Raw genomic sequence first — 27,610 nt, 5'->3', positions numbered from 1 at the left:
CTCATAGCAATACAGTCCAACCTCAAGAAAGATGAAATATATCAAATAAACAATCTAACCTTATACCAAAAGGAACTAGAAAAAGAACAAACAAAGCCGAAAGTGATTAAAAATGAAATAATAAAATTCAAAGCATAATAAACAAAATGGTCTAAAAAACAATACCAAAGATCAATGAAACCAAGAGCTGGTTCTTTGAAAGGATAAGCAAGACTGATAAACCTTTAACCAGACTCATGAAGAAAAAAAGAGAGGACCAAGATAAATAAAATAAGAAATGAAAGAAAAGAACTAAGAACTGACACCACAGAAACACAAAGGATTATAAGAAAATACTATTAACAACCCAGCTGGTGTGGCTTAGTGGTTGAGGGAGGACCCATGAACCAGGAGGTCATGGTTCAACTACTAGTCAGGGCACATGCCTGGGTTGTGGGCTCGATCCACAGTAGGGCACACACAGAAGGCAGTCAATTGATGATTCTCTCTCATCATTGCTGTTTCTCTCTCCCTTCCTCTCTCTGAAATCAATAAAAACATATTTTCCAAAAAAAAAAAAAAGAAAATACTATGAACAAATATGCACCAACAACCTTGATAATCTGGAAGCAATAAATAAATTCCTAGAAATATATAATCTTCCAAGACTGTATCAAGAAAAAAACAGAAAACCTGAACAAATCGATTACAAGCAACAAAATCAGAGCAGTAAACCAAAAACTCTACCCCTTAAAGAACATCCTTGACTGGATGGCTTCAAAGGTAATTTTTACCAAACATGCAGAAAACAACTAACACTTATCCTTCTCAAACTATTCCAAAAAATTCAAGAGAAGAGAAGATTTTCAAGCTCATTTTATGAGGCCAGCATTATCCTGATTCCAAAAGGAGATAAAGACACTGCAAAGAAAGGAAACGATAGGCCAGTATCACTGATGAACATAGATGAAAAAGTCCTCATCAAAATATTAGCAAACCAAATTCAGCAATACTTATAAAAAGATCACATAACCATGATCAAGTGGGATTTATCCCTGAAATGCAAATGGTTTAATATCCTCAAATTGATTCACACAATATCCCACTTATAGAAAATGAGGGATAAAAATCGTATGATCATACCAATAAATGCAGAAAAAGCATTTCATAAAATCCAGCACCCATTTATAATAAAAACTCTCTGAAAAGTGGGAGTAGAGGATACATACCTCAATATAATATAGGCCACATATGAAAAACTCACAGCTAAAATCATATTCAATGGGGGGAAAACTAAAAGCCTTTTCCTTTAGATCAGGAAGAGGCAGGGATGTCCACTTTGGCCACTTTTATTCAACATAGTCCCAGAGGTCCTAGCCACAACATTCAGATGAGAAAAAGAAATAAAAAGCATTCAAATAGGAAAGGAAAAAGTAAAATTGTCATTATTTACAAATAACATGATACTATATAAGGAACCCTAAAAGTTTCAACAAAAAACTACTAAAACTGATAAATACATTCAGTAAAAAAGCAGGATACAAAATACATATTCAAAAATTGATTGCACTTTATACACCAATAATGAATTATCAGAAAGAGAATTAAGAAAACAATCCCATTTACAATTCATAAAAACAAAACGAAACAAAAAACACCTAAAAATAAATTTAACCATGCAGGTAAAAGATGTGTACTTGGCAAATTATGAAACACTAAGAAAGAAATTGAAGAAGACCCAAATAAATGGAAGCACATACTGCACTCATGGGTAACACTGTTGAAGTGTCCATACTACCTAAAGCAATCTACAGATTTCATGCAATCTCTATCAAAATAACAACAGTGTTTTTCACAGAACTGGAACAAATAATCCAAAAATTTAAATGGAACCACAAAAGACCCTGAATAGCCTCAGCAATCTAGACAAAAAAGAACAACGTTAGAGGTATCACCACTACCTGATGTAAACTATACAAGGCTACAGCAATCAAAACAGCATAAAATGGGCATAAAAGCAGACATATAGATGAATGGAAAAGAATAGAGAGCCCAGAAATAAATCCACACCTACATGGTCAATTAATCTATTACAAAGGAAGCAAGAATATACAATGGGGTAAAGACATTGTATTCAATAAATGGCGTTGGGAAAATTGAACACGTACATGCAAAAATGTGAAACTAGACTATCTTCTTACACCATTTACAAGAATAAACTCAAAATGGATTAAAGACTTAAATGTAAGACCTAAAACCATAAAACTCCTAGAAGAAAACATAAGCAGTAAGATATTTGATATTTCTCTTAGGAATATTTTTTTCTAATATATATATATTTTTTTCTAATATATATATCCTTGGACAAGGGGAAACTAAAGAAAAAAACAAAAACACAAGACTACATGAAACTAAAAAGTTTTTGCACAGCCAAGGAAGCTATCAACAAATAGAAAGGACAACCTCCTGAATGGTAGAAGATATTTGCCAATGATACATCCTATAAGGGGTTAATATCCAAAATTTATAAAATCAGACAACTCAATAACAAAACAAACAAACAAACAAACAAAAAACACAATCCAATTTCAAAGTGGGCACAGGACCTTTGAATAGGCACTTCTTCAAAGAGGACATACAAATGGTCAACAGACATATGAAAAGATGCACAATGTCATTAATCACCAGAGAAATGCAAATTAAAACCACAATGAGATATCACCTCACACAAGTTACATAGGCTATCCTCAATAAATTAGTAAGCAAGTGTTGTCGAGGATGTGGAGGAAAGTGACACCCCATGCACTGTTGGTGGGATTGCAGATTAGTGCAGCCATTATGGAACAAAGCATAGAGGTTTCTCAAAAAATTAAAAATGGAACTGCCTCATGACCCAGTAATTCCACTTGTGGATATATATCCAAGGAAATTCAAGACAATAATTGCAAAGAATATATATGTAGCCCTTTGTTCACTGCAGTGTTATTTACAATAGGCAAAATTTGAAAACAACACAAGTGCCCACCAATAGGCAAGTGGATAAAAAAGTGGCGGTACACATATACAATGAAGTATTACTCGGTCATAAAAAAGAACAATATCTTACATTTATGACAACAAGAATGAACCTATAGGGTATTATGCTAAGAGAAATAAGTCAGTCAGAGAAAGACAAACACCATATGACTTCACTTACATGTAGACTCTAAACAACAAAATAAACAAACAAAATAGAAACAGACTCATAGATACAGAGAACGGACTGATGGTTGCCAGAGTGGAGTGAGGCTGGGGGGCTGGGTGATAAGGTAAAGGCATTAAGAAGTACAAATTGGTAGTTACCAAACAGTCACATGGATGTAAAGCACAGCATGCAGAATATAGTCAATATTGTAGTAACTATATACGGTGTTAGGTGGGTACTTGAAATATGGAGTGGATGGATCATTTTGTGAAGTATAAGATTGTCTAACCACTATTTTTTTTTTAAATATATCTTTATTGATTTCAGAGAGAGAACAGGAGAGGGGGAGAGAGAGACAGAAACATCAATGATGAGAGAGTCATGGATCGAGCCCGCAACCCCGGCATGTGCCCTGACCGGGAATCGAACCCCGATCGCCTGGATCCCAGGTCAACGCTCAACCGCTAAGCCACGCCCAGCTGGGCATAACCACTATTTTTTAAACCTAAAACTAAAGCAAAACAGTATTGAATACAAAGCGTAATTGAAAAAAATAAAAATGTAAAAAGTCACACAACTTCCAGTGGTACAATTTGAATTCAAATTTTAGTCTGTCTGATTCCAAAGCTTGCATTTTGTTCAATATGCAATATTATTCCCCATGCTATGGACACCAAAGAGTTGCAGGTTCAGTAGGTAGTGCTTCTAAAAACATTAGTGGAGAAATTTCCACCTAGTCACAAACCAGCTGAACCACTAAATTAATTTCTCTTGATCCAGACTAGTCAGATAGAAATGATGACTATGGATACATTCTTGAACCAAAATGCAGCTTCCAGTCCATTTTTTTGTTGTTGTTCAAGATATTACAGATGTCCCTTTTTCTCCCCAATGACCCATTCCACCCGTCCCACCCCCCTTCCCAGTCCCTCTCCACACCATTGTCCATGTCCTTGGGTTGTGGATATATGCATATACTACTGCCATACAATAATTTAAAAAATAAAAACTCAACAGTCCTTTCCCTCTTAAAAATTGTTTCTGCTAGATAAATAGTTTCTGCAAGATAAAGGCCAAACACATTTCAATGCATCATGCAAGGTTCTTCATAATCTGTCTCAGCACTTCTCAAACTTTTTCTTCTCAGGACGCCTTTACACACTGTTAAAAATTATTGAGAACTGCAAGGGCTCTTGTTTATGTGAATTATATCTATTGACATTTATTATATTCACAATTAGAATTGAGAAAATTTAAACAGTTATTAATTCATTTAAAAATAATAAATCCTTTAAATATTAACTTAGTATTTTTTTCAAATCTCTTTAGTATCTGGCTTACCAGAAGACAGCTGAATCCTCAAATGTGTTTCTGCATGCAGTCTGCTGTGATATGTGGTTTTGGTTAAAGTATATGAAAAAAATCTGGTCTCATCCAGATATGTAAGGCAGAAAAGGGAAGAGTACATTAATGACCTTTTAGATAATTGTGGATTTTCCTCTTGGTACTATACCAGAACGTGGTAAGTAGTAGTCCTTTAAAGATTATGTGCAATGTGGAATCTGAAACCATATCAATGAACTTTTTGTACTCAGTTACATTAAAATGCACTGGTCTAACTTGCAGTTTCAATGGATCTTTTTACTCATGGGTCATTTGGAAATTACTGGTTCACTGAGTTGTGCAGACATTCCAAATGTTGACACATTTCATTATATAATATTAACCAATCTTTTTGCTAATACCACTCACTAACAATCACATCAGAAAAATGTTTAAGTATTAGGAAGCTGTCAAGGTCATTCATAGTGGTAAACAGAAGTTTTCAAAAATTCTTATTTTTGCCCAGCCGGGTGTGGCTCAGTGGTTGAGCGTCGACCTAGGATCCAGGCGATCAGGGTTCGATTCCCGGTCAGGGCACATGCCCGGGCTGCGGGCTCGATCAATGACTCTCTCATCATTGATGTTTCTCTCTCTCTCTCTCTCCCCCTCTCTTCTCTCTGAAATCAATAAAGATATATTTTTTAAAAAAATTATTATTTTTACCTAAAGGCTTTAATTTTATCATTGACAAAAAATTAGAATGGAGAAACTAATTGAGAACTTTCATTTGTTTCCCTTGAAGTAATAGGCTCACTATCTTCATCCTTACGAAAATATCTGCCAAACACCCAAGTGTGAATAACCACAGTTGGTCTGCCACTTGTTCTTTCAAGGTAGTCTACGAAAAAGGGGGCTTTGAAATTCAGATTTTGAAACAAACCATTTTACAAGTGTTTTTCCTTAAGAAAGCTATTATACTTTGGTACCCAGCAGAAGTACTCTATGTGTACTTCCCATTTCATCACAGAATTTTTAAACAGACATATAGTCAAGGGTTGAGATTGAATAAAATTAACCTCATGAAGGACATTCTGAAGTGAAACCAATGTTTGGGGGTTTTTTAAAAGCTATTAGTACAATATGGTGCCATGACTTTGATTTGTGCTAAAATATAAGTAGTTTTCCCCGCACTGTTTTGTCTCAGTATTATTATGCAAATGGTAAATTTTGTAGGGTCACTATTTGACCTTTCATGGACCACATTTGAAGAACCACTGGTATATTCATTTTTCTTTTTTAAAATTTTTAAAAAATGATTTGAGAGAGAGGAAGGGGGAGAGAGAGGCACATGGAGAGATGGATCTGTTGTTCCAATTATTTATGTATTCATTGGCTGACTGTTGTATGTGCCCTCACCAGAGATTGGATCCACAACTTTGGCTTATTGGGATGAAGCTCTAACCAACTGGCCACATCCATTATTCTTTTCCAGTCACCTGTCTGCTTCTGTTTGCCATAATTATCTCTGTGATCTTGCATATGTTATTCTTTTGCCTGCAATGTGTTTTCCAACCAGCTGACAGAATCCTATTTGTCTTTTCTTTTTTTTTAATCCTCACCCAAGGATATTTTTTCCATTGCTCTTCAGAGAGCGGAAGGGAGAGAGAGAAATATCAATGTGAGAGAGACACATTGATTGGCTGCCTCCCACACATGCCCCAACTGGGGCCAGGGATCAAGCCTGCAACTGAGGTACGTGCCCTTGATGGGAACTGAACTTGAGACCCTTCAGTCCGTGGACCGATGCTCTAACCACTGAGCAAAACCAGCTAGGGGATATTTGTCTTTTAATATCTGGTTTGCATTTCATTTCTGAGATGCCTCTTTAAGCTGATTTCATCACCCTGCTTTTTGTGCTTCTATACCACTCTACATATGCACTGTTTTAGCACTTATGAGGGGCTACTAACATTTTAAAGCACCCAATATGACAGACCCTGTGCTAATCTTTCGCATGTTTTCTCATTATATCCTCTAAATAATTATATGTGATAAGTATTACTATAGCCACTGTACACGGAAGGACCTGACGGGACAGCTAAAGTCACACCCAATATTTCAGCAGTGTGATAATCTTTCCCCCATTTGTCCTTATGACACATACATGGCACTGTTAAAATATTCAATTTATGTTGACTGAAGAGTCAATAAATGAACTTAGTGACAATCTAATCCCATAATGAAAGGCTCTACAAAGTCTCTCATCTTTAAGAGCGCCTAGGGTCTGGCCTTCAGTAGAGTACTTTTCATTCTTTATATACAGTTTGGATTTGGAATCTTCATTTATTGTACAGGAAAACTTATATTTTCATTTCTTCCAGCAGTGTTTCCTGGCGTGGGATGGTGATGTAATGGTTACATTGCCATCAAGCAAGAAACACAAATGTTGAAATTTGACAGTAATGTTTTTCCTCTCAAAGTTGCTTCAAGTAAATGAGGTATTGTAAAGGCAAATAGTATATATTTTTCAATATGCTTATTCATGTTTTAAACTTTTTAAATAGTTAAAAGAAACTATTTCATACCACTTTTTCTACTTAGTCTGAGACATGATGAAAAGTGAAAATTCCAATGTGCCTCTAACAAAAGCTTAATACCTCAAAATTGCTTTTACTTAGACTACAGCACATATATTTAGAATGGTGGTGAAGTCAGTGGTTCGAAAAGTGTGGCCCCAGGACCAACAGCATCAGCATCACTTGAAAACTTGCTAGAAATGCAAATTATAGGGACCTACCTCAGACCTAATGACTCAGTCTTGGGGTGGGGCCCAGCAATCTGTGTTTTAACAGCCCTCCAGTTACTGTGATACAGGATTAAATTGGAGAACCAATGGGGCAAACCAATTGCATCATTTGGATTCATGGATGTTACCTATAAAGAACTGATATGGCCCATTTACAATCAAATCTGTGAAAATATAAGCTGCATACTAAGGGGTCTGCTATGCCAAGGGTCTGGACCACCCTCAAGACCGTATACAGTGGCATGCAGTCTCATCCCATAGAGAGAGGCCAAATCATTCCCAGGCTCTGTCTTCTAGGATGCAGATAAATATACCACAGACATACTTAATGAGGAGCAAAATCATTTATTGATCTGCAAGAACTATCTGCCATTCCCTCAAAGGTAACTCCAACGATGTGTCATTAAAATTGCTTCTTTTCTAAGGAAACACTAACCCATAATATGTGCATTTTATTACTACTAGAATACAACATTCTATCATCCACTTTCAACCACCAATGACATTACTACTCTTTCCAGAAATACATTTATAACCACTATTTTACTTGCTTTGCTATTATATGGATTTAAGGAAAACAGAAAATTTGCTAGCATTTTGACAACTATTTAGAGATATATAAAAAGCTTATTTTAGTAAAGAATATATACAAAACTTCCTAGCATTTTGCTAGAAAAAGCAAAGGCATTAACTGTTCACTTCATTTTTATTTATACTTTTCTAAAGAAAAGCTAGTGAAAGAAACTGCCCTATCATCAGGTTGCTGTCTTTGCCAGAAAGAAGATCAAACCTGGTAGAGAAGGTTTACTATAAGTCAAAGGGGAGGAAAACTCAGAATCAGACGAATGGAATACTAAGGTCATAACTTTGATTTTATGGAGTTGTACACTTGAAACCTGTACCCCCAAAAATTCAATTAAAAAAGAAGTATATTTTATACTGTGGCTACTTCCATACACAGACATGTACATCCATTCTTATTAGACAATATATAAAAATTATTTCTAACTTGTAAAAAAAAAAAGAATAAAAAGGACAGGGGATATAAGAAAATCATCCATTTACTACAAATGTGGTATAGTTATTCCTTATTTTTATTGGTAGTTCAGTAATTTTGCTTACAATATAAATGAGAAAGAAAAAACTGAAGTTTCCTAAACATAAATGTTTATTTGAATAATTACAAGTAAAAATATAAAAATTTTGTTTGATCTTGTGTTCATTAACAATGCAACGTTATAGAAAGATTCAAACTTTAGTGTGAGACAGATCAGGGTTGGAATTCTGACTGACAACTACTAGCTGTATGAATATGGGCAATTATTAACTTCTCAGGTGTTTAGTTTCCTCATCTGAAGAGTACAACCAATTTGTAGGGCTGTTATAAGGATTTTAGATAAATATTTGGGATGTGCCTTAGACAGAGTATGATAATTAAACAGTTATTAAAGTATGAAAGAAAACTAATGCCTAGAGAATTGATATAGAGAATGTCTGGCTGAATTGAAGATTATGCCTTTGGGTCTCAAAATCAATAACCAACTTCTCCTGTTTCACCTACATGTTAAATAACTATGAATTGCTTGCCATCCTCCCTTCCACAACACGTGGAAGAAGTACAGAAAGAGACAGCCATGAAAAACCAAATACTCCCTTAAAAAAAAAAATAGAGATATAACATCTGGTGAAAGCCAAAAATAATTGCTTCAAGAGTTTTATTTCTTCTACAGTGAGGGAAAGAACAGTACCACCATTTATTCATTTAATCCTGTTTCTTCCTCACACTACCACAGCATTTCAAAGCAATATATTTATTGCTACTAAGGTGTTATAGATTTGCTTTTCTAGGTTAAAGCCTCTCTGTATTCACCAAATGCAGCAGGCCACTTTAGCTAAAGATCCAGGGATATAAACCTTGTTCAGTGCAATAAGAACACGTTAATAATATTCTAACCTTGGAATACAGTTATAAAGATTGATGGCTACTAAGTGCTACTTACAAACAAAAATGGCTCTTAAAGATATAAAAATATTAGCACTTTAAAATTTCCACATTCTGCTAGTCTATTTTACATACCTGAGAATTTTTTTAGGAACCTGTGACGGCGAATGACTCCTTTTCTTCTTCTTCTCTGAGTCCAGGAGTAACCCATCCGGTGTTCCACCCTTCTCCTTAACTGCTGACTGGCCTGCTTCAGCCTTACTCTGATCCACGCTGAGCTGGCCTTCAGCAGGGTCACACCTGTACATGAAGATGATGGCTGGCTTCTCACTGGACTCTCCTTTTGCCTCTGTGAACCAGTGATGGCGCTGAACTGGAGGAGGGGGCAGCATGTGGATGACTGTGCCATCCAGGCCCACCAGTTTCCCTTTCTCTCGTTCTTTCTCTTTGTCATCCTCCTCATCTGTTTTCCTGCGGCGGAAGAAGCTTTTAAATGATATCCAGCGTTTAGGTTTTGCATCAGCTGCCCGCCTGCTGCCTTCAGGGAGCAAAACTGATTCAGCTTCCGTTGACCTGGTAGGGCTGGTTGGCTTGGTCCAGTTGGTGAAATGCTTCTGCAAAAGGTTACTTGCATGGTAAGGGGAGGAAGTAGAGCGTGGTGGGGGAAAAGGAGGTGATGGCTCACTTTGGGGATTAATCACTAATTTGGAGGGAGACGCTGAGTCTGGCTTTGCCAGTAGATCTTTCTGTACTTTAGTGATAAGATTTTCTGTGGTCTGAGGTGCTTCATGCTCATCGCTGGACTGAGATGTAAAGAGAGATTTGGGTCGAACTGGTGTACTTTTAGCAGCATCAACATCTGGAGGAATTGCATAAAGCTCTTCCACACTGCAAGCTTTAAGGCCTGACTGGGGCATTTCTGGAGGAGTCTGTGGGGGTTGGATAGAAGCCACAATCTGAGAAAGCACTATACTTGCTTTCTCCCTGCCGCTGCTGCCACTGCCCACCATCTGAGGCTCCTGAGTGCCTTCTGTTCTGGCAATAGGTTCTTGAGTGGTTCTCTGGATCTTGGTTGGGGAGCTGTGGCTGGAACTACTGCTTCTCTGTGGTGAAGACTGGCCTCTGTTAAGACAGCTGTTAAACTCCTGGACCTTCTGAGCCACTGAGCCCCTTTTACATTCTGTGCTATCTGAAAATCCTTTAGCTTGGGGACAATCAGTGGGGTTGCTAGTGATGTCATCAGACACTTTGCTTGCAGTTTCTATTTCTTCATAAGTATGGCTTATCATACTTGTGGTTTTTTCCTTTACTGAAAGTTCTCCACTTGTTCCAAGGAAACTTTTATAAATGGCTAGATTGTCATATGCATTTGGATTGATTACAATGGGAACTTTGATAGCATTTTTGGAACTCCGAGCATAAGTTGGCTCATCATGAATGATAATTGGAAAAGGAGGCATACCAGCATTGTTATAACTATTAAATTTTATTTCAGACAAATTAGGTGACTTAACAGGGATGGTTTTGGAGGAAACATTTGTAGCTATGGGTGAAGTAGGTGCTGATTTGTGACAGTTTTTCCTTGGAGGGACATTTGGTCCAGTTCCACCACTAATTAATTCTATCTTAGGTATCTTTTGTCGTGGACTGGTACTGGAAGTCCATACTTCCTGGTATCGAATTGCACTGGATTTTTTGAAATGGGCACTTATTCGTCCTGATTTTGATATAGGTGATGTAACTGGAGAGTTTGGAGTAGAAGAAGAGCTTTTCGTCTTGGAGCTGGTAACAGGGTCCTCTAGGTGCTCACTGGCCATGGCTGCTGACACGTCTACAACAGTATATGGCCTGCACAATGGCTGTTCAAGATTTACTACGCGGTAGGGCTTTGCTTGCTCTTGTACAGGAATGAGGTTTATGATTACTGCTTGCCCAGCAATATCTGTAGAGGCTTTACTTTCTTGCTTCTCAGTTTGTACAGCAATCTTGCCATCTTTCTCTTCTAATCGGAGAGCAAGGACTGCTTTGTGTGTCTCTGCAACTTTTACTGAACTTTTGGATGCTTGTGATGAATCCTTCTCTTGATTGTAACCAGAGAGGCTTTCATAACTGGGCTCACTTTCCTTCATATCCTTAGAATCTCCTGTGGTATCAGGAGATATTCCCCCATTACATATCTTCTGAGATAAACTACTGGCTGTCTCAGAACATGATTCTTCTGTTAAAGAAGAATCTGGTGAAGTGGAGTCAGATGACATCATGCTCTGAATGCTTCCTGGTCCATAGGAGACCACAGAATTCTCTTCATAACCATTCAGGATTTCATCATAACTGTCATCATAGTCTACAGCACAGATTCTCTGCAGAGATTTATTTCGCAGAGGGACAGTATTCCACTTTTTGTCCACATAGAATTGAACAGGAGACAAAGTGTTTGCCCTAAAATTAGCGAAGCGAGGTTGCCCTCTCATTCGAATCTCCATGGCCAACAGTTCTTCATCACTCTCATCCCAGCTTTCATGCTCTTCTTCCATGTTACTGAAAAGTACATCTTCCTCAGTCTCCTCTCCACTAGAAAACTCTGGGTAACAGAACCGGCCCCCTTCATTACTGATCACTTCTGTGCTCCCACTCAGAATAACATGCTTGCCCTGAGTATCCTTTATCCCACCCATCATGCAACTTGGTGGAAGCTTTCTTTCCAATGATCGTTTATAGCAGTCATTTATTCTTCCTAAAAATATTTCTTTGGCATTGGTTTCATTTACTCTTCTCTGAGGGGTAGTATCCAAGCCTGCTATCTCCTTCAACATTTCAGTTAGTCCATTATTATTATTATTTGATACCTTCTTTGCACTATCATTATTGCCAAAAGGTTTAGAAACATGGCTAACTCCTTCAATATCATCTTTATTATTATTATTATTGAGTGGTTTCTGATTCAAGGCTGTCCTGTTTCGGTTCCTTTCTATGATGACAGGTTCGTTCTCACAGTGTCCTTGGACACTAAGCTCACCACATATACTTTGCCCATCTGCCACCATCATAGTGGGCTTCACAGCTATAGTGGGTTTTTTAGCCACAGGAGGCCGGAAATTTGTAGTGTTCCTGATACGGTGGTTGTTACTGTGATTGGCATTAGTTTTCACATGGCCGTGGGTGATGGGTGTCTTCTCAGGGTCTGGAGGAAGCTGGTGCAAGCTTTTAGGTTTAAAGCAGTTCTTGCATTCACCAGGTTTCCAAACGTGTTCAGTAAAGGTGTTACAGGCAGACATTTTAGAAACCAGAACTTCACAGGCAATAATTTCCTTTCAGTGCATGGCACAACTTTCATCTGTATCTAGCACCAGTATCATCAATCTGTAGGGGGAACAAAAGAAGAAAATCTGAATGGAAAGGCACTATGAGGCTGTTCAAGATGAATAACATGAAAAAATTGGCTCTGTTCCTCAAATTAAAAGATTGAGAGAAAAACTAATGAACTCCCTGTAGTCAATCAGCATTTTGGAAAGTTAGTTTTTTTTTAACTATAACTTTATTCACCCTCGTTGAACCGTATCTAATCTTTTGTTTGATGTCTCTGGCAATGATACTGTGACCTCCCCCTCCTGGAAATGTCTTTCAAACAGCTATCCACCAATTTGTTTGACACTTCTTAGTCTATTGTGGGTTCCTTTTCTTCCACCCACCCTTTACATTTTGAGTATCTCATAGACTCCTCAGACTCAATGCATTCAAAACTAACCCTCCGGCTATCCCTTTTCTCCTCTCCAAGGAAGGATTCTACTCTAATCAGCCCTTCTCTACCCTCCAGGCCCCTTCTTCCTTTGTCTTTTATCCTAGTTCAAGTAATGTCATCCACCTAGATAGCTAAACTTCAACCTTCAGACAATTTTAGACACCTCTCCCCTCATTTCTAACTCCACATCCTACTAACTCCCCAAATTAGTCTTGCCAATTTTATCTATTACATTTCACTAAAACTCGTTCTTGCCATTACCAGACACCATGAGTAGTTATTTTGCCTAGATTCCTGCAATAGACTGCTAACTGATCTTCATGTCTGTAGTTTCACCCCATCCCAATCTAACCTCTCTACCCTTGTTATTCAAAGCATGGTCCTCAGTCAAGCAGTATCAGCCTCAACTGGGAGCTTGTTAGAAAGGTAGTATCTCTTAGCCTAGCTGGCGTGGCTCAGCAGTTGAGCATCAACCTATGATCCAGGAGATTGCGGTTCAATTCCCGGTCAGGGCTCATGCCCCAGTTGCAGGATTGATCCCCAGTAAGGGGTGAGCAGGAGGCAGCTGATCAATCACTCTCTCATCATTGATGTTTCTCTCTCCTTCTCCCTTCCTCTCTGAAATCAATAAAGACATTTTTAAAAAAAAAAATAAAGGTAGTATCTTAGATCTATTGGATCAGAATCTGCATTTCAATGAGATTCTCAGATGATTTCACTGTTCTATACTACAATTGGATTTAACTTTCAAAAATGCTAATATGATCATCTTCTTACCTAGCTTAACTATTCTGTGGCTCAATCTTACCTACTACATTGGCTACCAAATGTCAGTGGGCAGACTAGCAGTTTCTAGCTAAATAAGAACCACCTGGGAAACCACTGTACTGTTCCTAATCAATCTCTGAGGGATGAGACTGGAAATCTGATTTTTTTAATGTAAGTTCTCCGGGTAATTAATTCTGTGTGTACTGGAACCTCTAGTTATGGGACAGAATACAAGCCCCTTAGGTTGTCTCCCTTCTAGACTTATGTCTTGAAAATTAAGTAGTATTATCAAGCTCTAAATTCCACTGGGCTACGTATTTCTCCCTAATACTATCAAAGCCACTTAGACATGCCTCCATTTATAAGCACTTTCATTTGTAACTGTTTCCTCATTTCAAGAAATTTTTGAGCTTTAAGACCTGGGCTATATATTATTCATGTCTATATATCTAGCATAAGAAGCTGAATAAATACTGGTCGATTGAAGTGCTGGTTTTAAAGTTAAATTTAAAAAAAATGAATCTTGTGGCTCTCCCTGTTGTCTTAGGCACATAGCTGCAGGCCTTCCCACAGGACATCATTATTCTTACATTTCTACTTTGGATATTATGATAAAGTTAGCAGTAGGTATGTACATGTAAGAACTATTCTGATAGCTGGAAAGTTTAACTTCATTCATGTACAAGATAGTGAGGATCCTTGCTTTGGTCAGAAAACTTTTTGTCAAGTTTCAGCACATTTATAAGGAAGGAAAAAATATTTTCTTTAGCAAATATACAAAAAACTAAGCCCCATGTAAACAATACTCATAAAAAAAGTACAGACCTAAAGATCAAAGAATTCAGAGAGCCCAACAACCTAGCCAAAATCTAAGTTCATTATTTGCTGAAGATCATGGAACTGTTCTTTTCAATAAGGTTAAAATATACTTTTCAAGTGTTTGTTTAAAAACATTTATTTATTCTTTCAAGTATTCTAAAAGCTATACCCCTTAATCAATAAAACCGTTTCCTGCTAGTCTGAGACTAGAACATTTTGAATAAGGAGAAGGAATGGCATAAAATTAGGCTAAAAAGGAAAGCTGGGGCCAGATCATTCAGGGCTTTTTAGGCTTTTAGAGTTTATCCTAAGAGCAGTGTGACACCACTGAAAGGTTTTAAAGAGGGGAAACAATATGATACAATCTGCATTTTTAAAAAGATAGCTCTAATAAAAAAACGTGAAACGCTTAGATATAAATTTAACAAAATATATGCAAATTCTAAAATCTATATGCATAAAACTATAAATGACAAAAGATATCAAAGACCTAAATAAGTTTAGAGATATATACCAAGTTCTCTTAATACTGTTAAGATGTCAGTGGTACCCAAAGTAGATTTAACATAATTCCAACAAAAATCTGAGCAGGATTTTTTTATAGAAATCAACAGGCTGATTCAAAAATTAATATGGAAAAGCAAAGGAACCAGAATAGCCAAAACAACTTTGAAAAAGAACAAAGTTGGAAGATTTAGATTACCTGATTTCAATACTTAGCATAAAGCTACAGTAATCCTGACAACATGGTATTGGCCAACGAAAGAAACGTAGAATGGGGAAGTAGGGTAAGCAAATTATAGACCATAGGACAAATCTAGTCTCTCTATTGCCTGTTTTTGTATGTCCCTAAAGTAAGGATGCTTTTAAAATTTTTATATGGTTAAAAAAATTTAAAAGAGTAATATTTTGTGACAAGTGAAAATTTTATTAAATTCAAATTTTATATAATTTCATATAATACCCATAAATAAAGCTCTACTGGAACACAACAGGCTCATTTATTTACATATTGTCTATGACAACTTTTACGCTACAATGAAGAGTTAAGTAGCTATGACAGACTGTATGTTACTCTCTCATCACTTTGCAGTACTTTTCAGCACTCTACAAACTGCAACATTTCCACTGTTACATGTGAAAAGATATTTTTCCAAGATAAAATTATTTAAAATTTCATTATAAAAATGCATTACTGGATGAATATTTGTATTCAATTTTGATGAGAAGAAACACTAATTTTGAACCCTTATTAAGCAAAATATTATTCCTCCACCCCAATTCCATTCTTCTTATTAGTAGAGTTGTGTTATAAAACTGTACTCAATTATTATATATATATTTTTTTTAATTGAATTTATTGGGGTGACATGGGTTAATAAAATTATACAGGTTTCATTTATACAGTTCTACAATGCATCTATCATCTGTATATTTGTCAAAAAAATTCAAGGGAATTTGTTTTCCCTCTTGTTATATAATATCTTGGATTTTGCTTTTTGACCTACAAAACCTAAAGTATATACTATCTGGTTCTTTATAGAAACAGTGTGCTAATCCATGACATAGATCAAAACAGACACAGGACAGAATAGTGTCCAGAAAGAGACTCATGCAAATATAGGCAACTGATTTTTAACAAAGGTGGAAAGAATATTGTTTTCAACAAATGTGCTAGAACAACTGTATATCCACAGGCAACAAAATGAACCTTGATCTCACATCCCATAAACAAAAAACTAACTCAAAATGAATCACAGATCTAAGGATAAAATGTAAAGCTATAAAACTTTTAGAACAGGAGAAAATCTTTGTAACCATGGGTTAGGCAGAATCTTAGATAAAACATCAAAAGACTAATCCATAAAAGAAAAAAGTAAATAATTTAGACTTCATCAAAATGAAAAATATTTGCTCTGATGAAGACAGTGATAAATGAATGAGAAGACAAGCCACAAATAAGGAGAAATTTTTTGCAAAGCATACATCTGACTTTGTATCCATAATATATAAAGAACTTCAAAAATTCAACAACAATAAAATAAATCTAATAAAAAATACACAAAAGATTTAAGCATACACTTCACCAAAGGTATATGGATTTCATATAAACATGTGAAAGATCTTAAATATCATTAGTCATACAGGAATGTACACTGAAACTACAAGGAGCTACCACTATACATGTATTATAATGGTTAAAATAAAATTAAAACAAAAACTAGTGCTAGGGAGAATGTGGAGCAATTGAAACTCTCATATAATGCTAGTGGGAATGTAAATGGTCAGCCACTGTGAAAAACAGTTTGACAGTTTCTTATAAAGTTAAACATAAACTTTCCATGGAACCCAGCAATTGCACTCCTATGTAAGTACCCCAAGACAAATGAAAACTTATGTTTACACTAATGCCTGTACATAAAGGTTTATAGGCAAAAACTGGAAACAATCCAAATATTGTGTGGTAGTGGTTATATGACTGCATGCATTTGTCAAAACTCAGAATTGTACACTAAATAAAAGGCAATTTTTACTGTATATAAATCAAACCTCAATAAATCTCACCTAAAAAAATAAAACAGCTCTGGCTGCTCTATGAAAACAAACTGGGAAAGAACAGGCCAGGAGGTCAGGAGACTGTTTAAAGAGCCACTGTGGGCAAAATAAGATACGACAAGGATCAAGATTAGGATGTGGTACCAGAGAAAGAGAGAAAACTAGGTGCAGGAATAACTGGATTTAGAGCAAGGTTTTAGGTTTATATATTTGAATGATTTGTGGGGCCACTTACTGAGATAAACAATGTTAGAGGAGGTACAACTTTGAGGGGAGTTATTAGTCCATATTTTTGTCAGCCTGCAATGTAATAGAGCAAGCAACTGAATTGAGAATTCTGGAGCACAAAAAGGAATTCTGATGTTCTTGCCTGTTTGGGAATTATTAATATAGAAATATCTGGGCCAAAAAGAAAATAGAGTGTGAGCTGGGGAAGTGGTCTTCGTGGGTGAACCAGGGAAAAGAGGATAATCCCCAAAGAAAACTCAAAAATAACAGCCATAAGTGTGATGATACAGAAGCTAGATGAGATTTCATTCTATTCAAATGATGCTGAGATGTAATGAGAATGAGGACTTAAATGTGCCCACAGGACTCTGATGTGAGCTCAATAGTGATTTTAGCATGAAATATTTTGGTGCAGTGGTGGGGATAGAAAGCAGGCTGGGGTGAGTCAAAGAGTGATGAGATAAGAAAGAGTAATTGTAGATAACTTTTTAGAGAAGTTTAGGTGAAAAGTGGAAGAAAGAGCTGGGAGTATGGAGAGGCATCTAGAAATTCCTTTTTTTAAGATGGTAGAAACTATGTGATGTTGAATGCTAATACTGGAGGAGAGGCTGAAAAGATAGGAAAAAGAGGCAGACAATCACAAAACTCAGAATGTTAAAACTGAGCAAGCCCCTGGGTCAATCCTTCTGATTTTATGGACGAGGGAAAACTGAGGCCTAGAAAGACCAACACAATGAATGAAAAAGACCCAGAACTGAGACTCAAGACTAGAGCTCCCTACAGTGTTTTGTTTTAAATATTTCTTTTTTTATATACAATTTTTTAATTTTGCTATATATGCTCACTGTAAAAAATAAGAAAAGCATAAAGAAAATAGAAATCTTGTGTAATCCTATTATTCTGAAGTAACTTCTATTAACATTTGCAGTAGTTCCTGTCAGTCACCAAGAATTAAAAAATATATATCATCTGTCTACTCAGCACTATGTGGCAGTGAAAACAAAAGAATATGGAATCCTGGCCTAATATTTTGTTAACCAAGTTAAATCCACTGCTGATGAGAGAGATTAAATTTTCTCTTTATAAGTAGAGTACAATATACTTTCTTTTTCTAAGACTGGTAAATAAATAGTAAAAATAATTCCTTGCTTTGAGTGCAAGTAAGTTAATTCAGTCAAGAAATGGCTGTTGAGTTAATTAGCAGCTATAACATTATCCACGGGATAGCCAAGTGAAATTCCCTGGGAACACGATTAGTTTATGTCAGTGCTATGCACAACAGAAACCCATCAATAAAATTGAGATCTTGCTTTTGACCTTCTTTTACAAGTTCTGTGTACATCTGTATTCATGTGACTATAAAACCAAGAGATGAATCGAGCAAACACCTCTAGCAAGAACCAGATGGAGCTGCTGTCTAAGCCATTAAGTCTTAACTATGAGAGCTTCATTTTTCAACACTAATTTTGTTTGGAGACAAAGATGTGCACTTTAAGACAATGCCAAAATGATTTTAACTTATAACAGTTCTTACAAAGAAAAACTACACTAGATGTAGCTTTGTCCAAAGAGCAACCCTTGGGCTTTACCGCCTTTGTCAAATGACTTCAATGGAAATAACTAGCAGCTTTGCCTGCTCAATACTGACACCCCCCCAAACAGGAAACTCTGGTCACCAAAATTATGCTTGAAAAAGAAAAAAATATTTCCCAAGGCACTTAAGCAAAGGAAATATGACAGTCTACCCTGGTGTCTTTTATTTACCAAAACAGGTCTGGTATGAAGCACTGAAAATGGAATGTTTGATAAGAAAAGCTCATTTGCCTCTACATTCCTTATAATCTCAAAGTCAATCCACAGATGAAATGGCAGACAGCAGCGTTTAATGGCTGAAGCTGCCCCTAGAAGCCAGTCAGGATTCCATGATCCAAAACCCAATTTTATATTTGACAGCTTTCAAGACCGAAGCCCTTCAGACTACAGATGAAGCTGCTATTCAAGAGTAGCCTATTTCACTTCAAGTCATGACAGCTTTTTAAGATCCTATTACTGTTTTTTACTCTCTCTACTGCTATACAATGACAATAATTAGTTTGCTTCTAGTCCAACAGTTTAAAGCAGATTTGATACAAAACAGTTAAATCCACACTAGATTTTAATCTTGGAATACACAGGCTGGCAGAAAGAGCTGGAGCTCCTTTAGCTGAATTCAGTTTCCAAGTCAATATAAAGGGGGAAGAGTATGTAGGTGGTACATTAAACACCATATATAGAGCATTTCCTACAGCACCTGAGGAGAATCTGTTAATAATAAAAGAGGATGGGGCATGGATTGCTAAGATCCTACCCCAATCCTGAGATTCCTGGAAGGCATCATTTCTCTTCATAAAATCTGTCATATCGCCAGTGAGGCAGAGTCAGGAATCCTCACTGCTGCACATGGCTTTTAAGGACAATCTCAGTGAGAAACTGTCACTTACCTACAAGTTTTCTGACACAGTCCATCTCCAGGATACTAGTGTTAAAATTTACAAGTCAAGGTTCTCATTAGACTTTTGTAATAGAACATGTGGGTCACTTATATAAAAAAGGAAAGGAAAATGTGATAAGTATCCTCATGTCACTGTTTCCAACCTTTCCTTCTTCCATGGTGAAAAATGCTGACCCAATACCTCAACCAGTTGCCAAAGTCTTTAGCATATGACTAAAGGGGTGGGGAGAGGAAGTGAAAGCAAAGCAGCAGGAAAAGGTTTATGTAGGAGATAAAACACAGTGCTAATTTTGTGCACAAATGGAAATTCCATGAGTAAAAGGAACCTTTTGAATTTGAGATCTGACCAAAAAAATCAAATCAAATCACAGTTTTTGCTAGCCAGGATATCACAAGAATAGCAAAAGCTTAAGAAATAAGGTTCTCTTGTCTATAGAAAAAACCAAACAACAGTTGCTTAATTTTGAAAACTTAGCTGAAGCTCTGGTAAACAGAAGCGCAGGCACTTCCAATTGTTCTAATCACAAGTTTTTTCGTACAATTCACTGTTCCTGTCACATGGTAGTCATCTCAGGATGTGCAACAGCAAATGTACCACTGTAAAGCAGCACTGTTTTGATCCCAAACCACTTTTTAAGTTTAAACTTTTTACTGAACCAGGTAAGTAATAATAATAATTATTATTATAAACTTGGTAATAACTAGTTATAAGATTTTAAGTTCTAAAATGTTCACCGAACCTGAGGCAGGAACCGCCACCATTTCAGGAAGATTCCCCATCTCAGGTATCAGATGACCTGCCTGAATGTATGTGTGACCTTATCTGACCTCTGTAACCCCGCCCACTATTTTCGAGCCACAAGCAGGCCCGACCTCCGGCCCTATAAAGCTGACCCAAGCCCTTTGTTCGGGGCCCAGAATTTGGAGACTGCCTCCTCTGGGACCGCATGCGTTAATAAAGGTCTCCTTTCGCCTCCTCCGGTGTGCGGCCTGAGTCTTTTCCGCTACATTTTGGTTCCCTGACCGGGAAACGACTCACGCGTGCAGGCGCTTTGCCACCGGTGAGGGACCCGCGGGGGGTCTGCGGAGCTCAGAGGCGGGAGGGAAGTGCGCGCCCTGGTCTTTTCGGGTCCCGGCCCGTCTGGAGGTCCGCGGACAGCCACCCGCGGAGTCCACCCACCCGGGCTGCCGGGGGAGGACGAACGGATCTGGACACGGGCCGAGATCTCTTCGGAACCGGTGAGTGCCCCGGGTACCAGGAGCCCGAGACCAGGCCCACCCTCCGGGTGGAAGGAGAGGCTGATCACCTCTCTTGGCCCTTTGGCCACAGGCAGGGACATCCTATCGGGCGGGGATGTCTAAACTCGGTTGACTGGAGTGTGAGTGTGAGTGAGTGAATGTCTGTGTGGCTCCACGGGCGCTCGCCCACGGAGTCTGAGTGGGCCCCAACCTGCGGTTCCGTGGTGACCTCATATGGCTCAGGGCAGCGTCAGACTCTGGGGGACCCCGTCCCTCCCTGCGAGTCTGATCCGAGTCAGGAGTTTATACTGACCTGCCAAAGCTAAGAGGCACCTAAATCCCCGCGAGCGGAGCGGCCAGGCGGGTGACCTGAATCCCCCTCCCTTGTTTGTCTGCGCCGACGTGGGAGGAAGGGCTATGGGGGGACCTCGTCGACGGTATTAGGTTGTATGCTTAGGAACTTTGACCGGTTCAGGGCACAGGACCCCTCGATGACCCCGGATCAGCTCGACACTTTCTGCTCGGTTGAGTGGCCGTCATTCGGGGTAGGCTGGCCCCCTGAGGGAACTCTTAATCTGGGGATCGTCCGGGCAGTACATGTAGTAGTTACAGGGAAGCCAGGACATCCCAACCAATACATATACATAGACAGGTGGCAGGAACTAGCCCGGGAGCTACCGAGCTGGCTTCAACAGTGCCAGAAACAGACACCCCGAACCGTCGGGGTCGCCGGGGCCAAGAAGAAGGCTTCCCGAGTACTAGTGGCCCGCCCTAGGGAAGGCCGGCACCTGCCAATCTACAGGAGTGACCCAGAGGAAGAGCCGCCATTTAGCACGTCCCCGCCTTACGTCCCAGAGCCAAGAGCCCCGGAACCGAACGCTCCGGAACCAAAGGCCCTGGAGCTAGAAAACCCCCCCACCGTCAGTTTCACCACAGTGTCAGGCGGAAGCAGCCCCAGCCTCACCAATGGCAACCAGATGCCGTCCCAAGCTGGCCCTACAGCTACCCTTAAGGGAGACCCAAGGGCCCCCGCAAGTCGGGCCCGATGGGACTGAGCTACCAGGGCGTACGATAGTCTACTATCAGCCTTTCACTACCACAGATCTCCTCAACTGGAAGCATCACACTCCCTCGTACTCTGAAAAACCGCAGGCCTTAATCGACCTTATGGAGTCGATTATGCAGAATCACCGGCCCACGTGGTACGACTGCCGGCAGCTACTCCTTACCCTGTTCAGTACAGAGGAGCGCCGCGCATATCCCAGGGGGCCCTCCAATACCTGGAAACCACGGCACCAGTGGGGACACTAGACCCGGCGCAGTGGGCCAGAACGGCTGCGCCTGAAGTCCAGCCCGAATGGGACCACCACACCGAAGAGGGCAGGGTGGTGCTGCAGAGGTATCGAGAAGCCCTCTTCCGTGGCGTCCGAGCAGGAGCCAGAAGGCCCACCAATATGTCTAAAGTCGCCAATGTGACCCAACGACCAGATGAATGCCCAGGAGATTTCTACGAGCGACTGTGTGAGGCATACCGAATTTATATGCCATTTGACCCTGAGGGGCCACTGGAAAAGGGAGTGCCCAACAGGAAGAAGAAGAGGCAGATCCAGGGCGCTCCTCAGCCTGAGACTCCCGCCCCAACTGTCCTCAGCCTGGCGGGCATGGACTCAGACTAGGACAGACCGGGCTCCCTGAATCTTGGCCCCCACGAGCCCATGGTCAAGTTAACTGTGGGGGCCAAACTCTCCCTTTCATGGTAGACACAGGAGCTGAGCACTCCGTGGTAACCACTGCCATAGCCCTGTCGGGGCGTGAGATCTCCACTGTAGGGGCAACCGGACTATCGAGTGGCCCGAAGAGGTTCTGCCAAGCCCGAACAGTAGAATTAGGGGGCCATCAAGTAAGACATGAATTCCTGTACCTCCCAGAGTGCCCAATCCCACTCCTGGGACGGGACCTGCTGGCCAAACTAAGGGCCCAGATCTCCTTTCAGCCATCGGGGGAAGCCCACTTACAGGTTGGGGTACCATCTGTGACGGCAGTCCTCATTCCCAGGGGAGAGGAAGGAGTACCGCCTCTACGAGAAACTAGAAAGAAACACTAGAGGCAAAACCCCTACCAGCCTGGTGGTCGGCGCAGAGGGCAGAACTGTGGGCATTAATCATGGCCCTAGAGTTGTCGGAAGGGAAGAAGGTCAATATATACACAGATTCCCGGTATGCCTTTGCCACTGTACATATCCATGGTGCCATCTACCGGGAGAGAGGACTACTTACCGCCGAGGGGAAGGACATTAAAAATAGGGCTGAAATACTTAGGCCGCTAGAGGCAGCATGGGCTCCGGCCAAGGTGGCAATAATCCACTGCCGAGGGCACCAGAGAGAAGGAACACAAATAGCAAAAGGAAACTGGCGGGCAGATCGAGTGGCTAAGGAAGCAGCCCAGGGTGCAAGTGCCTCAGCCAGCGCTCCAGCTCTAGAAGGAGCCGTGTTAGATCTCAGCCCTACGCAATCGGACTATACTTCTGAGGAACAAAAGTGGGCGATCCAGACGGGGTGTACTCAGACTAGGACTGGCATCTGGGAACTGCCAGATGGGCTGCTGTATGTGCCCCAGACCCAGGCGAGCAATCTAGTGAGGCAATGCCACACCCTGACTCATCTAGGGAAAACATCCCTGGAGGCCTTGCTAAAGAAATATTACTGTTTCCCCAACCTGGCCAGCATAGGCGCTACAACTGTAGCCAGGTGTGCAACCTGCGCGCGGAACTACGCTGCTCCACGCCCACAAAGGACCTTCGGCATTCAACACGGGACAGCAGCCCTTTGAGGACTTGCAGGTCGACTTCACGGAAATAAAGCCAAGCCGGGGTTAAAAGTACCTGTTAGTCCTTGTCTGCACCTTTTCGGGGTGGGCAGAGGCTTTCCCCACCCAGACTGAGAAAAGCCGAGAGGTAGTAAAAGCCCTTTTAAGAGAATTAATTCCCCGCTTTGGACTGCCGACCTCCATTGGCAGCAATAATGGGCCAGCCTTTGTCGCCAAAGTCATCCGAGAGCTAGCAAGGCAACTAAGAATAACCTGGAAGCTACAAACCCTTCGAGCTCGTGTACGGGCGACCACCAGCAATATTGCCCATCCCGAGGGGAGAGCTACAAGTAATCGGGGAAGCCAATCAGACTAGGTATCTCCAGAAACTGGGGAAGACACTAGAACAGGTACACAAGGCCGGACTAGGCCCAGACCCAGTCCCTAGAGGGGGGCCAGCACACCCTTTTAGGCCGGGAGATTACGTGTAGGTTAAGGACTGGAGGAAGGAGCCACTCCAGCCGGCTTGGACCGGACCCCACTTAGTCATATTAACAACCCCTACTGCCCTTAAGATTGCAGGAGCAGCACCCTGGGTCCATCACACCCGAGTCAAGAGGGCAGCCGATCCTGAGGTCAACGGAGAACCTGAGGACCAGCCCCAGCCGCGGCTACCCCCCTTGAAGCTAAGGAAAGGACCGACCCACGAATGGATCGTTGTCCAGAATGGTACCTCGCAGCTGCCGGGATCCTTGCCACAATATTCGGAGTAGGACTGGCGGCAACAGCACCACAGGGCTGGAACCTATGGGGGTGGGTAACCCTTAGGGGATTATACCTCAGTTTTGCTTGTTTGTGTGGATATATAGTTTGCTTCCTGTAAGTGCCCCTGCCATTATCACAGTTCCCCGGTGCCAGTGCAGCACACCGAGAGAGAGAATAAGACTCTCAGGTATAGTATCGTATGTAGGTGAAGGAAGCCCCTTTCCTATAATACTGACATGCCACCAGACTGTGTAAAACCAAACAAGGCTCAGTGTACCTGGAATAATAAGGTCTACTGCACAGGGGTTATGCAGGGAACTAGGGGCTACCAGGCTCAGAAGTGCCGAGGATGGACCACCCGGGCGGCAGGTATGTTGGGACCTAATACGGCCATTAAGTAACATGAATCATGAGGAATTAAAAGGAAGCATACAGAGAGGCAGAGAGGAGGCTAGGAACTGGAATTGGGGCCTAGACACTCAGGCCTGGGTCCGGTGGCTCATTTGGTTAATCGGACCCGTTCTTACCATCCTAATAGGAGTATCTATCAGGCCGTATGTAATTAGAACGGCCATCCGGATCCTAGAAACCACTGTTACCAGAAGGGCCACCGCCAAGATTCTAGCCCTTCAGCAGGTCCATTATCGTAGACTCCGGGAAACTAAAGACCTGGAGGATAGGGACATGTATCATGATGCAATAATTGCTGCAGCAACAATAGCATCAGAGGGGGGAAATGAGGCAGGAACCGCCACCATTTTAGGAAGATTCCCCATTTCAGGTATCAGATGACCCGCCTGAATGTATATGTAACCTTATCTGACCTCTGTAACCCCGCCCACTATTTTTGTGCCAAAAGCAGGCCCGACCTACGACCCTATAAAGCTGACCCAAGCCCTTTGTTCGGGGCCCAGAATTTGGAGACTGCCTCCTCTGGGACCGCATGGGTTAATAAAGGTATCCTTTCGCCTCCTCCGGTGTACGACCTGAGTCTTTTCTGCTACAAACCCACCTCAGACGCCTACTTAAGAAGGTACACATCAAAGAGGGGGTTAAAATGCTGTGTAATAAGAACCAAGGACTTCATAGATTTTTACAACCGATTCTGTTCACCAACTCTTTCCTTGCTGGGAATGTACTTCCTCTAATGCTGTTCTTTAGCAAACCCTATTTATCCTTTGAGAACCATTTCAAATTATATCTTTGTGATGCAACTTTACCTGACCCCCTAAACACCTTTATTATGCCACTGATAAGGGAAAACTCTGTCAAAAATGGCCAATAGTCGTGCGCTGCCCCCCCTTCCCCTTCCTGTACCCCGCCATCCCCACCCCCCTCCCCCCTCCCCCCACCTTCCTCCCCCTCCCCCACCCCCTCACCTCCCCACCCTCTCCCACCCCGTGCCAAATGAGATAGGTGAGCCCCGCCCTCCTACCGCGACATAGGCGAACACGGAGGATATATAACTCCTTGCCCGATTGTGTTCGGGGCTCAGACTTTGGAGCTGCACTCCTCTGGGCCCGCCGGGGTAAAATAAACCTCCTGAACCCCGAGCTTCTAAGTGCCACTTGGTCTTTCCATGGTCCAGTTCCGCAACATTTTGGTTCCCTGCCCGGGAAGCCCAATCGTGCTGGCCCCTTGTAGCCACTAGTTTGGGTGGGAGCGCAGGGCGGTGGACAAGGAGGAGTCGCAGAGGAGAAGGCGCCCGGCCCTGATGTGCAGTCTCCGATCTGGCTGCCTCCACTCGCCCGCACCGCGGTCCCCACCAGACTGAGGAGGTGAGGCGGGATAGGACCAGGACCAGGACATCGGACACGGTAAGGCCCTGGGGTCTCCATGGAGTCAGGCCTGCCGAAAGGGGCGGAGGGGGGACCCGATCACCTCCCAAGGACCTCTAGTGGTCCCCAGGTAGGGTTAACCAGGCAGGGGATGTAATAACCTCTGAATGACTGTGAGGATGACTGTGAGAGTGAATGTGTCTGTGATCCCACTGTGCTAGCCACAGGATCTGAGTGGGCCCTAATCCGTATCTGTAGTAGTCGGCAGTAACAACATAACTGTGACTCAGCTTTGGCTGACCAGGTCTGGGGATTATAGAGTGCACCTTAGTCAAGGCCGGTCCAAGTCTCCAAGAGGCAGTGGACCGAGGGGCATCTGAAAGGTCCCTCGGGGGACTCCCCACCGTTTGTCGGTATCCAACACCGTACAGGGGAACATGGGAGGACATCAGGGAAAGCCCACTGTCCTAGACTGTATGCTGAAAAACTTTGAGAAGGGCTTTTCCAGGGACTATGGCATCAAAATGACTCCTGTCACTCTTTGCACTTTGTGGGAACTTGAATGGACCACCTTCAGGGTGGAGAGAACCTTGGATGTCCCCAGAATCCTCTGGGCCTGGCAAGTTGTCACCGGAAACCCCGGGCACCCAGACCAGTTTCCTTATATAGATTCCTGGTTAGAAATAGCGCAGACTCTCCCCACTTGGGTCCGGTTCTGCACCAATAGGCAGGGAGAGGCTAAGGTCTTTGTTGCTCAGCCTGAAGGAAAACAGACCCCTCGAGTTTTTGCGGGAGAACAAGAAGATGAGCCTCCCATCGGGCTACCTCCCTATCCCAGAGGAGAACACTCCACTACCGTCATTTCACCTCCACCCCAAGGGGAAGGCCCTCCCACACCTGGATGGGCTGGGAGACTTCGCCCACGCCAAGGAGCCCTCCAGATGCCAGTCAGAGAGTCTCAAGAACCAGAGAGGATGAATGACGATGGTACAGTTCAACCTGGCCGCTCCATGATGTATGAATGTCGGGGGCCAAAATGTGACTTTTACACTCAGTAGTCACTACACCTGTGGCCCCCCAGGGAAGAGGACAGCCACAATACTTGCAGTCACCGGGGAAAGGGCCATCCAGAAATCCTTCTGCCAAGCTCGCCTGTGTGAACTCGGGGGCCATCAAGTATGGCATGAG

The 27,610-nt window shown here is 41.5% G+C and overlaps 1 protein-coding gene across 3 annotated transcripts in view; it reads right to left on the bottom strand.

Moving 5' to 3' along the window:
• Positions 1-27,610, bottom strand: part of PEAK1 (pseudopodium enriched atypical kinase 1) — a 222,092-nt gene that overhangs the window by 84,434 nt on the left and 110,048 nt on the right. For all 3 annotated transcript variants that reach the window (XM_081150939.1, XM_081150940.1, XM_081150941.1), the window contains exon 2: positions 9,370-12,594. In XM_081150939.1, coding sequence (XP_081007065.1) covers positions 9,370-12,509 — 3,140 coding nt within the window. In that variant the 5' untranslated portion in view covers positions 12,510-12,594. The remainder of the gene's footprint in view (positions 1-9,369; positions 12,595-27,610) is intronic.

Source organism: Miniopterus schreibersii (genome assembly GCF_964146895.1).
Source record: "Miniopterus schreibersii genome assembly, chromosome: 1".
Lineage (NCBI taxonomy): Eukaryota > Metazoa > Chordata > Mammalia > Chiroptera > Miniopteridae > Miniopterus > Miniopterus schreibersii.
Note: the sequence above shows the minus strand (reverse complement) of the source record. Positions and strands in the feature narration are given on the sequence as shown.